The sequence below is a fragment of the Dunckerocampus dactyliophorus genome, chromosome 3 (assembly GCF_027744805.1).
Source record: "Dunckerocampus dactyliophorus isolate RoL2022-P2 chromosome 3, RoL_Ddac_1.1, whole genome shotgun sequence".
NCBI classification, from domain to species: domain Eukaryota; kingdom Metazoa; phylum Chordata; class Actinopteri; order Syngnathiformes; family Syngnathidae; genus Dunckerocampus; species Dunckerocampus dactyliophorus.
The window spans coordinates 38344792-38360733 of NC_072821.1; the positions used below are offsets into that span (position 1 = coordinate 38344792).

Sequence of the window (15942 nt, forward strand, 5' to 3'; positions counted from 1 at the left end):
TGTTCTAAAACGTTTGACTGGTCGTGTTTGGAAGATGGATTGATGTTTATTGTCATTGCATGCAGCACACAACCAAACTTCCATTTCTAGCAACGTTAAAGGGATAGTTGGGACTTTTTGACATGAAGTTGTGCGACATCCCTGTCAGCGGTGTAGTACATCGGTCCCGTGAGTCCAGTTCTGTTTGGATCCGCTTAGTTGCCGGGTCGTTTAAGTGAAGCGTTTGGCTTCTCAAAGCAACAAGCGTTCAAAAGAGTGATACATTTGCATCACAAAAATGCCTCCTGAAAAAATCAGAGCTCACAAATCGCTCGGAGTTTTATTTGTTTCCCGCCGTCATCCTGCGCACTTTCGCCTCGTCTTTCTTGTGTATGTGATGAAGACGCTCGCAAGCGGAAAAATACGTCGTTTTTATGTGGAAACGGGGAACATTTGGGGGAAAAAAAGTATTTTACAAGGAATTATTGCAATCTTTCGAGATAAAAGCAGTCATTTTATGAGAAAAAAGTGTTGTAATCATCGCGACATAATGAGAAAATAGAAAATACTGCAATTTTTATGAGGAATATTCTGATAAAAACACTATTTTTACAAGGAATTACTGCAACTTTCAGAGATAAAAATGGTCATTTTAGGTTGAAAAACCAGTGTTGTAATTATCGCAGCATGATGACAAAATACCACCTTTTTTATGAGGGAAACAAATTGTGGATATTCTGACCAAACAACCTGAATGACGACAGTTTTCTCAGATAAAAGTGGTCATTTCAGGAGAAGCAGCGGTGTTGCGATCCATTCCAAGAACAGCTGATTGCAAACAACAGCACGTACGTGGGTTCGGTGACTAGGGACGTTGATTGGAACGTGTGCATGTGAATACCACCATTTACAATTGGAAGCAAGTTGCTACAGTTGAAAACACTTTCAGTCGCGTACGGGACTCATTTCATGGGGTTAGAATTTGGGGTTATGTCGCACTAAAAAGACTTGAGACCTTGTGGTTCTTTAATTTCCTTCACAGGGATATTAAAATACTGCATCATCTGTCCTTCATCAGCGTTTCCGCATCTACAAGGACACCTGAAACTCAATTATCAAGTGAACAAAAGGCCAAAATGAACGTTTATTGAAAAAAAACAGTGGTGATGGTTAACAAAAATCCCGTGTTTCCTCATTGCTCTCCCAAACAAGCTGCGGGGCGACTTTTTCTTTTGCTTTTTGCCCAAAATGCCACTAAAGTGACGTTTGCATCATTCAGGGAGAGTCCTCTCTTTCCAACAGGACACAAAAAAACCCAACAACAACAAAAAAGCCAAATTGTCCTTTGAAGCGCAAGAGCCAAATTATGCAGGTACATTTGGGACGCAATGAGGTGTTGCGGCGCTGCAAAGCGAGTGTATCTGATGGAGCTGATTAACCGCAGCGTCGCCTGCAGCCAAGCTCCGCCCCCACGCGTGTGTGGCCTGTCAGCCGTGACGTTCAGACCGTGAAAATACCACACGCCTCTTACGTAACTGGGGCATCAAGTCGGCGTGTGTTATTCCCTACTTCCTGTTGAGTCTTCTGTGATTGGCTAACAGAGAAATGATTCCAAGATGAAAAACCTTGATTAAAAGTGTCAAAATAAGTTCAATGCTCTCAAAAGCAGCAAAAACATGACGTTTGTTACATTTACACGAGTTGCCATACAAGCGTGGAAACACCTTAAGAGGAATATGGAGGAAAAAAATACAAGAAAAATGTTCATTTAAAAAAAAAAAGATACAAATTGTTGTAAATTTCCAAGAAATAACTTGTAATTTTATGTATTATTAAATTTTATATATATATATATATATATATATATATACAAAAATCAGTTGTGCTCCTGTAATTTTTATGAAAAAATACTGCATTTTTAGGAGGGGAAAAAGTGAAAAATATTCTGGAAAAAAAATCTGAAGTGCAAAGGAATTATTGCAGTTTTCCAAGATAAGTCATCATTTTTGCAATCATTGTCCGCAATCCTACAAGAAAAATCTCCCAATTTTACAGAAAGATTTTACAAGTTGTAATGTTATGAGAAAAGCTTGAATTTTACCCCCCGAAAAAGGCAATGCTGTACTGCTACAGGAAAAGTTAATACGTTTTATGAGGAAAATGCTGCAATCTTATGAAAAAAGTAGGAATATTCTAAAAAATGTACAAGGAGTTATCAGTTTCCCAAGAGGGAAGGTATCATTTGACAAAAAAAGTTGCAATTTTAGAAGAATAAAGTCGCAATCTTAAGAGAATCTGAATTCTTTGGAAAAAAATAATTTTTAAAATAATGATGCCAGTTTTCCAAGATAAAAAATGTGATTTTACAAAAAAAGTTGCAATTTTAGAAGAATAAAGTAGTAATCTTTCAAGAAAACCCTGGATTTTACCCCCAAAAATGTTATACTGTACTTCTATGAGGAAAAGGTAATCATTTTTATGAGAAAATACTGCAGTTTTATGAAAAAAGTAGGAAAAAAAAGGATTTTACAAGGAATTATCAGCTTTCTAAGATGAAAGATGTCATTTTACAAAAAAAAAGCTGCAATTTGACAAGAAAAATCTCCCAATTTTACAAGAATAAGGTCGTAATCTCATGAGAAAAGCCTGCATTTTATGAAAGAAAAAGGTTTTATACTTTACTTCTATGAGAAAAGGTCTTTTTCTTAATGAGAATACTGCAATTTCAAGAAAAAAGTGGGAATGTTTTGCCAAAAAAACAATCGTTCAAAGAATGATCAGTTTTCCAAGATGAAAGATGTGATTTTACAAAAAAAAGTTGCAATTTTCCAAGAATAAGGTGGTCCTCTTATGAGAAAAGCCTGAATTTGACCAAAATAATGAGTGTCCTGTACTTCTATGAGAACATGTAATCATTTGTATGAGAAAATACTGCAATTTTAATGAAAAAAGCGGGAATATTCTGGGGGGAAAAAATCATTTTAAAAGGAATGATCACAGTTTTCCAAGATGAAAACTGTCATTTTACAAAAAAAGTTGGAATTTTACAAGAAAAAATCCCAATTTTACAAGAATAAGGTCGAAATCTTACTCGAAAAGCCAGAATTTTTACGAGGAAAAAAAAGGTAATGCAGTCGTCCCTCGCCACTTGGCCTTTCAAATTTGGCGGCTTCACTCTCTCTCTGTTTTTCAAACTGATATTCAGGAATCAATCATGCTGTTGTGCTTCATTCGAGCATCGTTGTAAGTCAGAACATATTTTGCATTTATTTGCCTAAATGACGCATTTGCAAGCGTATTCAATTGCAAAACATGTTACATTGATGAGACACTAGCCACCGCACACGCACACAACAGGATGTAAAACAAAGAACCAATGTGTGTGAGTATATTATGTCTTATATGTTTGGTTTTTTATCCATCATAAGTATTGGGTAATAGGAGTGCAACGGTGACTATAGGGGTGTTATCTCTTGTCTGGAGGGCTCTAATAATAATAATGATAATAATAATATAATAATAATAATAATAATATTAGGTGTAAAGGTGCCTTTAGGGGTGTTATCTCTTGTCTGGAGGGCTCTAATAATAAGACTTTGTGGAAATTCACTCATAATTCTGTGAGAAAATAACATTTTTATGGAAAAAATACTGCAAATTTCTGAGAGGAAAAAACGTGGGAATCTTCTCTTTACCAGAATTTTACAAGCAATGATAACAATTTTGCAAGATGAAAGTTGGAATTTTACAAGAAAAAAATGCAATCATTTTGCCAAGAATAAATGTGTAATATTATGAAAAAAAGCCCGAATTCTACTATAAAAATGAAAATGTGTGTATATACTGTGTGTATATATATATACATAAAATCAATATTATACTGTTTTCTATTTGAATTTATATAAATTGTATTCATTTTAGCCAATATTTGTATTTATTTAGAATTGTAATAAATTCTACTGGAATAAATCTACTAGAATTGCCAAAGTGTATGTTCAGTAGATATGAAATATTTACATTCTAGTATTTTATATTGTATTCATATTGTGCATCATTTATATACACGTTATTGTAGTAGCCAATATTTATGTATGTTTCATTTAATAAAGTATTCATCCTCTGTTAGGTATATTTATTTCTTCATTTATTATTTATCATTCATTTATTGTAATAATTCATGTATTTATTTAGATTGTAGCCCGGATATTGTCTTCTCTTCAGCTTCAGTTCAGCGTGTTGGAGCGCCCCGCCAACCACGGCGCGTGGATTCCGATGCCGCGGGACAATTTGCTGCTAACGTGGCGGAATGACAGATTGACTTTGCAACACGCGTCAGCCCCCCCGACTCCCCCTTCTTCCGCTTGGACACTGAGCGAGCCGAGCGAGCGTCTCCAGGCGTTTCCTTCCTTCCCTGTTGACGCTCTCTGCTGGTGCCGCAAATGAACTTATTAATTTTTCAGCACATGCTCTGCTGGTAATTACATTTCCTCGGCGCTAGCGAGCCCATTGTCTGTGGAAATGTCATAAAACAGCTCAAACTGCCGCTCCGATTAGGGACTAATGTGATTGACAGGCAAATTAGCAGCCGTCACGACTCGCCGTTCAAAGACGAGTGAAGCGTTTTTTTGTTGTTTTTTTGTTTTGTTTTGTTTTAATGTAGCAACCACGTTGCGTGACAATGGGACTTTTGCAGGCCCTTTGTTGTCGTGTGGGATAACGACGACATTTGGCTTCAGTGGGACGTTGCATTCTGTTTAATCAGAGCCGACGTCGAGGCTCCGAGTTAAAGTCAAGGTGCTACGGTGGCCCTAAAGGCTCAAAAAGACTCCATTTACGCCTGAAATAAGACGTTTTTAAACCATTATATTACATTATTATTGAAGTGGTTTCAACTTAAAAAATCTTCGTAAATGTTCTCGTAATATTCTGACGTTATTTTCATCATATAACTTTTTCCCCAACCTAATTTTTTTCAAAAATTACATTTTTTTTTGGGGGGGGGGGGGTTCGCATATTACGACTTGAAAATGTTTTTCTTTTAATATTCCATGTCTATGCCACTGAAATATTCCAGCTTTGTTCTCTACAAATTGTGGCTTTTTCTCTTAATATTTTGACTTTATTCTAATAAAATTCAAACTTCAACTATTTCAACTTTTTTTCTTGTAAATTTTCTTCTCATGATTGTGACTTTATTCCCTCGGTATTTGGACATTATTCTCGTAAAATAACTTTGTCTGCAACTTTATGAAAACATGAAAATGTTTTGTTTCTCATAAGACCGTTTTACAACTTTAAAAATGATGAATTTTTTCTTTCATATTTCAGCTTGATGCGACTAAAATGATCTTTTTTCTCATGAGTTTATTCCCATGAAATTGCAACTTTGTTTTCTCTCAATATTTTGACTTTATTCTGGTAAAATTGCAGCAGTTTTTTTTTTCCATTTCTGCTGCTGTTTTTTCTTTTTTTTTTTTTAGTTTCCAACTATTTTAAATTCCTTCTTGTAAATTTTCTTCTCGTAATTCTGACTTTATTCCCATGATAATAATAATAATTAATTATTAATTATAAATTATTTTTTTCTGCAACCCAATTTTGCAAAAAATGACAGCTTTATTCATTTAGTTTCTCATCATACAGTATTAAGACTTTAAATATATATATACATATTTTAAATATTTCAACTCTATGCAACTAAAATGACATTATTTTTCCTCATAATATTACCAGGTATTTCTCATAAAATTGTGACTTTGTCTCATAATATTTTGACTTTATTCTTGGAAAATTACAGCGTTTTGTTCCCCCCCATTTCTGCTGGTTTTTTTAATTTTTATTTTTCAACTATTTAAACTTTCTTCTTGCAGATGTTCTTGTAATATTCTGACTTTCTTCTGAAACGTCATAACTTTTTCTGCAACCTAACTTTGCAACTTTATTCATTTTGTTTCTCGTAATACGCAATTACAACTTGAAAAAGTAATCTTTTTAAATTCAACTTTATGCTACTAAAATGTTATTTTTCTTATCTTACGCCGTTATTCTTGTAAAATGATGACTTTTTCTCATAAGATTATTGTGATTTTATTCTTGTAAAATGACTGCTTTTTAAAATTGTTGCAGGTTTTTTTAGTTTCCTTGTTAAATTCTATTTTTTTTAATGTGCCACAGGTCAATAAAAAAAACAAAACAGCCATGGGCCGCACCCGGGACACCCCTGATGTAACCGTAAGATGTGTCCCGTCCTACTTCCTTGAAGACATGAGAGCGCCTCTCATCCGCCCCTGCCCCGTGTATCGACCTGCCACTTGACAAAGTACAGAAAGTACAAATAAAGCAGGCTTTGCTACACATCTTAAACGTTTTTTTTGGGGGTTTTTTTTGGTCAAACAAGATGACAAATCTACATTATGAATTTGCTTGTTTGCAAATTTATACAAACATACCCGACCCTAACTTCACTGATGAAAGCTTAGTGAAAAAAAAAAAACAGGCTTCACTACACATCTTAAGTGTTTTTTTTGTTAAAAAAGATGACAGATCTAGAACACAAACATATCCACCCCTAACATCATGGAGGACTGCTTTGTTTTTTTTGTTTTTTGTTTTTTTGGGGGAAAAAAGGCTTTGCTACACATCTTATTCTGTGTGGCCACAAAAGATGACAAATTTAGATTACTATCTAGCTTGTTTGCAGATTTATACAGACCTGCACACCTCGAACTTCATTGATGACTGCTCTAAAAAAAAAAAAAATGTACAAAAAAACAGGCTTCGCTACACATCTTAAACATTTTTTGGGGGGGGGCGGTCAAAAAAGATGACAAATCTAGATTATAATTTTGATCATGTTTTTTTTTTTTCCTTCAGTGAAAACTCGACTCTAGCATGATGTTGCAATTAAAACATGAGCGTATTTTTAGCACTTTATGCGCACTCTTTTTACCCTCTGGACAGATTTGGTCCCATTTGACTCCCACAAGAACCACGTGTGTTGGATATACTGTAATCTTGACATACCATAACGGTGGACAGAATGCATCGCTGGACGGAAAACAGATTTGTATAAAAAGCAGGCTTCGCTACACATCTCAAAAAAAACAAACTACCCGTCAGTCGGCCACACAAGTGAGAGCTGCAAGTTTCATCATTTAGTCTTTCTTCCATGAATACGCTAACCTAGCATGATGTTGCCGTTAAAATGGCAGCACTCTAGCATCACACAGCTATGCTAGTGTTGCTAACGTTTGTAATGTTAATGTTACGTCGTCGTACGTGATACATGGCATTCATTACGTTGGATAAGTGTTACAGTTTGTACGTAAAAGTTGGATAAAGACACGGCTCATTAGCATTACAGCTACAGTAGCATGAATGCTAACAATACAGTAATGCTTTCATATAGCAACCCTAACATAAGTACTTTTTTGTGTGAAGAAGTCTGTGCTAGTTCCACTTGTGTATAAGTTCACTCCTCTCCAAGAGGGAGGACGTCATCCGCCCCACGAGCCATGACGGCAGCCCTGACGTCCTATCTCCGCCGTTGCGGCGGAATGTGACATTTGAAACGGGCCGGCGGTGTTTGAGAGCGATAACGCGCCGGGCAAACTCCTGTCGTACTTATCGCCGCTTGTCATCTGCGGCGTCGCCGCCAGGAAGCCATGCTGGTGGCGGCGGCGCACCGCCTGGCGTTTTGTTGACTGGCGCTGCCGTGACAACGCCGCTGACGGGAGGATGGATCCGGCCCTGACTGTCCATCAAGGAGAGATGACCCGACCCTGCACTTCCTTTATACGTGTTGGTCTTTGCTGCGTCGCACACGCAGCTGCGCGCTGCCACGTTTAGTCACTAAACGACTTTTGGTAATTGTCACGCTTGTCTGGCGCCGATCACCAAGGCTATTTGGGAAATGACAGCTTTCAAATACAAATTAAAAAAAGCCTTTTTTCTGTTTCTTGTTTGCCTTTGACGATCCATCAGCGCACAATCACACGCGCCTACAATACGCCGCCGCTGACAGTCGCCGCTTTCATCATTTCATTATTCCTTTATCAATCAACTCGCCTATGCTCGTAGCGCAGCCGCTGCAAGTCCATTATAGCCGTTTTCTCATCAATAATCATTTCCTTTTCCTTTTCTCACAGGCGTACACTAATCCCCCGTTTATCGCCCATGCAGACCCGAGCGGGATAAGTCCATTTCCACAAAGTACTTATTCATAAATGGAATATTTATACAAATATTTTTATATATAAACCACTTAACCACCTTCTAAATACACTTTTTAACATGATTAGAACCCTCTAGACATGAAATAACACCCCTATAGTCACCTTAACACAACTATTACCAAATATAGTAGACATAATAAGACATATTAGGCATAGAAACCCCGTTTACCACCTTCTAAATACACTTTTTAATATTATTAGAGCACTCTAGACATGAAATAACACCCCTATAACACCCCTTTACACTCCTTTTAGCCAATATAGTGGCCATAATAAGAGTAAATAAGACATAAGATATGGAAAACCTGCTTACCACTTTCTCAATACAGTTGTCAACATTATTAGAGAGCTCTAGACTTGAACTAACACCCCTATAGTCACTTTTACGCTCTTATTAGCCAATATGGTGGACACAATAAGAGAAAGTAAGACATTTTAGGAATGGAAAACAGGTTTGCGACCAGTAATTGTAAAGTTACCGTGTTACCATTTGTGTCGTGTGTCATAAAACAATTGAATAAATGAGTACAACTGACAGATGAATAAAATCACCAAGTAATGCTGGGATTGAGGCATGTAAATGTAATATTAAAGCAGCATATTCTTGAATTGATTTAGTTGTCATTTTACTTCTTATATTCTGCAAACGCCCTAAAAGACGTCTGATCCTCCGTGGTTTAGCAAAGGAGCAAGCAGCTGAGCAGACTGTGCTAGCGTGCATGTGAGGCGTATTCCTGCTAATCAGCTTCTGATCGAAGCACGTATTTGTGGCTTGCTGCACGCCAGCCATGTTTGGTCGTTTTAAAAAGCATGATGTACTGTCTTTATGGATGCAAGATGGTGCTTATATTGCATGCGTGGATATGCAGTACATTATGAGAGCTCATACTTTCTATGTACATGAGAATACGCTCCAAGAAGTAGCGAGCGTTGTTGGATGAACGTCTGATGTTCCTGCTGGTGTTGTAAAAGCGTACCAGGCATTGATTCTACTACTTCAGTGTACGCATAAAAGGACACGTGTGCTGTTCTTACATAAAAACATGCCTGCGCTTCACTGAGGCGAGTGTGGGGTGGCGTGTGTGTGGGGGGGGTATCAGGGTCCGTATCGGGAACAGAGCGGGCGCTCGCTTGCCAGGTAAAGGCCGTCTGCCAGATAGTTTTGTCTTTGATGATGTAACAGCCTCATTACAAAGACAAACCAGCAGATGCGTTGTTGATGAAACACAACCAGCAAACATGCCAAACTTTGCTTTTTTATGTTTTTTGGAGAACCGAAATGCCAAATAGATCAGATACTTTTCTGTAATTGTCGCCGCCGATGAGCCTAAACGCTCCATTTAACGCTTTGATTCAATTAATTGTGGTTGCCAGGTGTCTGGTCTACAAACACACGTAACCGCCGGGGTCTCTAATTAGCAGCAGGTCAAAAGGCATTGACAGCTGTGGCTGTAGGCAACCTCCTGATGTCGTTTTTGTCATTATTCGTTAACACCTCGATTCAATTCACTGCAGAGTCTCTTTCTAGTCGGCAGGTGCCTGGTCTACAACAGCAATTAACTGCCCTGGTGTCTAATTAGCAAAATACATTAACAGCTGTGGCTGTAGGCAACCTCCTGATGGCGTTTAAAAAAAAAATATTATTTGTCATCATTAATGCTTCGATTTGATTAACGGCGGAGTCACTTTGTAGTCCCCGGGTGCATGGTCTACAAAAACACATAACCCCCGGGGGCTATAATTAGCAGCGGGTCAAAAGACATAAACAGCAATGGCTGTAGGCAACCTCCTGAAGTTTTTTTTTCATTATTCATCGTTACCACCTCAATTTGATGAACTGCAGAGTTTCTTTGGTGCATTGTATACAAAAACACTTAACTTCCGGGGGCTCTAGTTAGCAGCAGGTCAAAAGACATTGACAGCTGTGGCTGTAGGCAAGCTCCTGATATCGTTTATTTTTTTCATTATTCATCGTTAATGCCTCAATTTGATGAACTGCAGAGTCTCTTATAGTATTTGGCTGTGTGCTCTACGAAAGCAAATCATTGCCGCCGGGTCAAAGCACATTAACAGCTGTGGCTGTAGGCAACCTCCTGATGTCGTTTTTATTATTCGTTGTTTAAGCCCTGATTTGATGAACTGCAGTGTAGTGCAGCATTTTCTCATGAAGCGTTCCTCATCATATTAGCTGTTTGTTCTTGTCAAATTGGGCCTTTTTCCCTCCTAAAATGACTTTCATCCTGTAAAATTACAATTACGTCTTGTAAAATTCACATTTTTTTGTGAAATTCAGACTGTTTCTTTGCCTGATAAACGCAGTATTTTCTCACAAGAATGACTACTTTTTCTCATAAAGGTTTCATGTTTTTTTCTCAAACAGCGTCCTTTTTTCCTTCAAAGGATTACGTCTGTTTCCTCGTGATTTGACGACTTTCATCTTTTAAAATTCATATCGTTTTGTTAAATTCCGACTTTTTCTCATAAAAATGATTTTTGCATCAAAGTTAAACTTTTTTTCCCTCATAAAACTGCAACTTTTCCACGAATGTTGTTTTTTTCTAGTAAAGTGTTTGGTTTCACTGCATAGCAGAACCGCCTGTTTCACGCTGCACATGACAACAAAACGACACAAAACACAAAACCACGTCTTTTTTTTCCTCATAATTTCACAACTTTCATCTTGCAAAATTACGACTTTATTCTCGTAAAGTAACGACTTTCATCTTGTAAATTTGCGATAACATAATATTCCAACTTTGTGTGTAAAGCAGCAGTATTTTCCTATAAAAATGATTGCTTTCCTCGTAGAACTTTTTTTGTTTTTTTCCCGCCACTTTCTCCTGCACTCCAAGGGATGGTTTTGAGTGACAAGTGCGTACCCCGCCACACTGAAGTATGAGTGTCGGGGGCTCGAGAAGGATCTCGGCACTTGCAAGAGTCCTTCAAGCAGGACGACTTCGTTCATTTGCATGTTGTCGCCGTCTTCCCACGTGCTGTTGCACGCTGCTGCCTCCTAAATGTCATCTTTTCCCGAGGAAATCCAAACAAGCTTAAATTTAGCCTTCTGCCGCTTCGCTTATTTTGGGGACGTCCAACAAATTCTAAGGAAGGAAGTTTTGGATTTCTCCTCTTGTAAGCTGGGGATAATATAAAGGCTTTAGCAGATACCGTATACCAATAAAGTTTTGGAAGAAGCAAGTAGATAAGTAGCCCATAAGGGCCCATAGAAAGTATCTTTCAATAATTTGAAAAGGAAATAAGTGTCTGAGGTGCTACAATAGTGTGTTGGAAGTGTGGAATCTAGACAGTTGAAAAGTGCTTTTAGTAAGCCCTACTGGGAACGTGTGTGTGTGTGTGTGTGTGTGTGTGTGTGTGGCTTTAATGCTAATGACCTGTGTGTGTCTCCAAGAAGCGCTATTGTGTGCTTTATCCACTTTTTTTACATACACACTGTTATGTAACTCTTATAGATGCCATGTATCGCACACAATGACGTAACATGGAGTGGGACAGGAGGACACAAACGTTAGCAACGCTAGCTCTATGCGATGCTAAAGTGCTAACATTGCACTCACGTCACGCTAGGTCAGCCTGTTTGCTGAAGAAAAACGGAACGATCAAACGTACAGCTTATTTTAGAATGTGCAGCAAAGCCTGTTGGTGTTTGATGGCCACAGTAGGCTTAGATTTGTTAGTTGTTGATGAGTAAATCATTAGAATATGTCCGCTTTCATTACATGACAAATACGTGGTTCTTATGGGACCAAATCTGTCCCGAGGGTGGCACATATGCAACTCTCATCCTATGCACCTTACAGTAAAAGGGCACATTGAAATGAACATAAAAAAGCAAATCCTGTTTTGTTGCAAAGCCTGTTTTTTGTGGTTTTGTTTTTTTGCACGTGGTGGTACTTAGCTTCAATTAGTTTGTTATTCATGGGTATTCATGAGTAAAGCATTATAATATCTTAGGATTACATGATATGAAAACATGTGCTTCTTACGGGAGCCTAAAGGGACCAAATCTGAGTGCAACTCTCCTCTTCTATAAACCTTACAATTCCATTTCAAAATAATATTAGCTTTCAAACATTCGACCTGTTTTGTTTTTTAAAGATGTGTAGCGAAGCTTGCTTTCTTTTTTGTACAAATCATCAAGTCATCTATCAAGTGGTGGCTGTAGTTGGCTTAAATGTGTGAGTAAATCATGATGTCATGATTACAGTATAGGACAAGCATGTGCTTTTTATGGGAGCCAAACGGGACCAAACCTGGGCATGCAGTATACGCAAATATCCTACTCTATACACCTTTACCTTTAATTTAAAAAAATCATATAAAAAATAATCCTAGCCAAGTTTCAAACATTTGACCTTCAGTTTTTTTTAAAATGTGTAGCGAAGCCTTTTTTTTTTTTTTTTTTTTTTACAAATCTGTCCTCCATCAAGTGGTGGCTGTAGTTAACTTAAATGTGTTAGTTATTTGTGGGCATTCATGAGTAAATCATGAGAATATGTCAGGATTACGTTCTATGAAGAATATGTGGTTCTTTTGGGAGCCAAATGGGACCAAAGGGTAAAGAGTGTGGGCATATAAACAACTCTTCTATTTTAATTAAAAGAACATTTGTAATTGAAAAAAAAAAAATCCTGTCCAACTTTCATATAATTAACCTTTTTTTTTAGATGTGTAGCGAAGCCTGCTTTTCTTTCACCTCCGTCAAGTGCATGGTACACGAGGTGGGCTCATCTAGCTACAGGCAGGCCAGAGGTGCTATCTTGTGCATGAGGAAGGACGGTTTCACTTCATGACGTCGTGAACCATAACGTGACATTTTCCTCAAGTTCGGTGCTCAAAAGGGGAGACATATTAGAGCGTCATTAAAAAGTCATTTTTGCACAATCTTGAACCTCTAACTGGACGATGGATCAATGTGAATGTAATCCACGTCCTCTCCTTCCTCCCCCCACAGTTCCTCCCGTCATCCTGAGACTGGCTGAGCCCGAGCAGCGCCACGACACCTGCATCGAGTTTACGGTGCGCGGTTACCCCCACCCCAAGCTGCGCTGGTTCCACAAGAACAAGGAGATCCTCCACAACCAGTACATCCGTACAGAGATGGACTTCTACCAGGACTACCTGGAAGGCTGCCTGACGTTCCAGAATCCGACGCACATCAACAATGGAAACTACACCCTAGAGGCCAGCAATTCTCTGGGAACGGTCAACAAGACGGTGTACGGTCACTTCCTCATGGCGCCGGGCATCGATGACGAAGGTGAGTGGATGACGTGCGCTTGGTTCTGGATGGACATGATTCTGATGCAGATGTGTCATTAGCGCCGCAAACACTTGATCCCTCTTAGCATCCCATCTCACCCATGGAAATACCACCCATCCATCCGTTTGCTTATCTACTGCAGGATCACGGGGGGGGGGTAGAGTCTAGACTCGGAACCTGTCAATCACAGGGCCTGAGAGCTCACAGTGCCAGCTTGGCTCACCTCACTCAATTTTCTGTGCAAAAATAAAAACACGCATCAGTCGGGATGAGAGGAGCTACAACACACAGCGACAATGTGGGAGAACAAACTGTTTCGCTGTGAGGCGCATTTTATCCAAAAGCAGCCAGAAAATGGAGCGCTGCAGCCAAGTAGAGACTGTGGCGTTTAAGACTGCTGCATCAAATTAAGCTCACGTTAGCACGTGTGTCGTCATTTTTGATTGAAGTTACCAGTGAACGACCAGCAGTAATTTACGTCACTCGTGTAGTTGAGCAAAGTAGTACAGGTAGTACTTGCTTTTGTCTAAGGAAGACAAGACATGCAGTGGAAAAGGACAAAACTGATGATTCATTCTGACACGCAAACATTCATGATAATTTGAGTTATTTAATAAAGCAAGCAGACGTTTTTTAGTGAATCTTACAAACTCTTTGCATCGAAGTCAAAGTCAGTTGACTTTTTGGAAGACAATTTAGAGACTCCAATGAACCTAAGGCCGTGTATGTGTGGTAGGAAACCGTGAAGACTTTTCCTGACGTACGTGTTTTTGTTAACGCGCTGAAGACGACGTCGTCTTTAATGTAGGCAAACACTGAGGGCGATTCTCGTCCAATATGTAGCGCACGGATGGAACCCCTGACCTGCCCTCCCCAATTGAAATTCCTTATTGAAATGAGATGTCCAGCCTGGCAGTTCTTCGGGGGGGTTGGAGAGGTCCGTCGTCGTCTTCTTTTATTAAAGTTTGCCCCCACAAGGTTGTTGGTTGGAGAAGGCGTCTCCCCACCGGCTGGCGAGCTTGCAGGGTTCACGCACAGTTCAGGCAGGTAGATTGTTCCAGCGCGGTGCACAGGGGAAAGGGGCTTGAACACCCACAAAGCCTGCCAAATTTCTCCCCATGGTCAATATTCCAAGGTTAATATCCTCCTGTCAGTTTATCGGCACCGCGTGACTCTCTTTGTTCTCTCCCTTGCAGACGTGGTGGAACTGGGTGAGTATTTTGGATTTTCACCTTTAAAACCCACTTAGATTTGCCTTTTTTAGTGTTAGTTTTGTCTTGTTTTAGTGTTGCTACGCGCGCGTGCGCACTCACACACTCACACGCACACGCGCACGCATACACACACACACACACACACACACACACACACACACACACAGACTTAAACCAGGGAGGTCGTTGCTTAAGTGAGAAGTCACCCTGGAGAAATTTGCTCAATTTGTGTTTCTTTTATTGGTAAGAGAAGCAATGATTGTGGTGTTGTGTGCTGTTGTTTGTGTCTATTGAAGGACAGTGTGTCTTCGTCTGTCATGCGTTGCTCAAGGACGCTGTCTTTCTCTTTGTTAACGTTTTATCGCTGTGCTTTTTAGCTAAATTCTCCTGGATTCCATATTTTGGTATATTTTCAAGATCCGCTATAAACAGGAGCTCTCTGCTGTTTTTCAGGACCTGCTACAAAAACGCCACTTAACCATCTTCTGTGTGACAGTAAGCCTCTGCTGTTACTGTAAAAACGCTAGCCAAAGATCCTGTATGTGACAGGAGTGCTCTGCTGTTTTTAAGGAAATACTTCAAAAACACCAGTCAAAGTCTGGTATTTTTAAGGACTTACTGCAGAAATGCTAGTCCAAGATCCTCTACGTGACAAAAGCACTCTGCAGTTTTTAATGACCTACTGCAAAAACGACAGTCAAAGATACTCTTACTTTTTGTAAGGACAGATGCAAAAATGCTAGTCGATGATCCTCTATCTGACAGAAGGGCTCTGCTGTTTTTAAGCACCTACTGCAAAAAACACAAGTCAAAGATCCTACTGGAAAACCGCTAGCCAAAGAGTCTGTATGTGACAGGATTGAGCTGCTGTTTTTAAGGACTTGCAACAAAAAAAAATGCCAGTCAAAGATCTTCTGTCTGATAGTTTTCTGCTGTTTTTGAGGATATACTGTAAAAACGCTAGTCAAAGAACATGTACGTGACAGAAATGCTCTGCTGTTTTTGACAGGAGATGACTCAAATATGTGAAGTGGGCCCAAGTGGTGAATGTTCAGGCAGTAGTAGTAGTAGTAGCAGTATTAGCAGTAGTAGTAGTAGTAGTAGTACTGTAGTCTGGTCCTGAGCGCCATAAATTGCGTGTTCATGACGCGTGTTGCGGCCTGCTGGCGCTCTGACAGCTTAAACAAAGCGGGCCGCTGTGATCTCTGACCTTCACGGGAGTCGTCATCCATCT

At 39.2% G+C, this 15942-nt stretch overlaps 1 protein-coding gene across 3 annotated transcripts in view; it reads left to right on the forward strand.

Annotated features, from left to right (window-relative positions):
• Positions 1-15942, forward strand: part of ntrk3b (neurotrophic tyrosine kinase, receptor, type 3b) — a 291634-nt gene that overhangs the window by 140521 nt on the left and 135171 nt on the right. For 2 of the 3 annotated variants that reach the window (XM_054770394.1, XM_054770393.1), the window contains 2 exons: positions 13186-13491; positions 14691-14705. In XM_054770394.1, the coding sequence (XP_054626369.1) occupies positions 13186-13491; positions 14691-14705 (321 nt within the window). The remainder of the gene's footprint in view (positions 1-13185; positions 13492-14690; positions 14706-15942) is intronic. The other variant, XM_054770395.1, reaches the window with a different exon arrangement.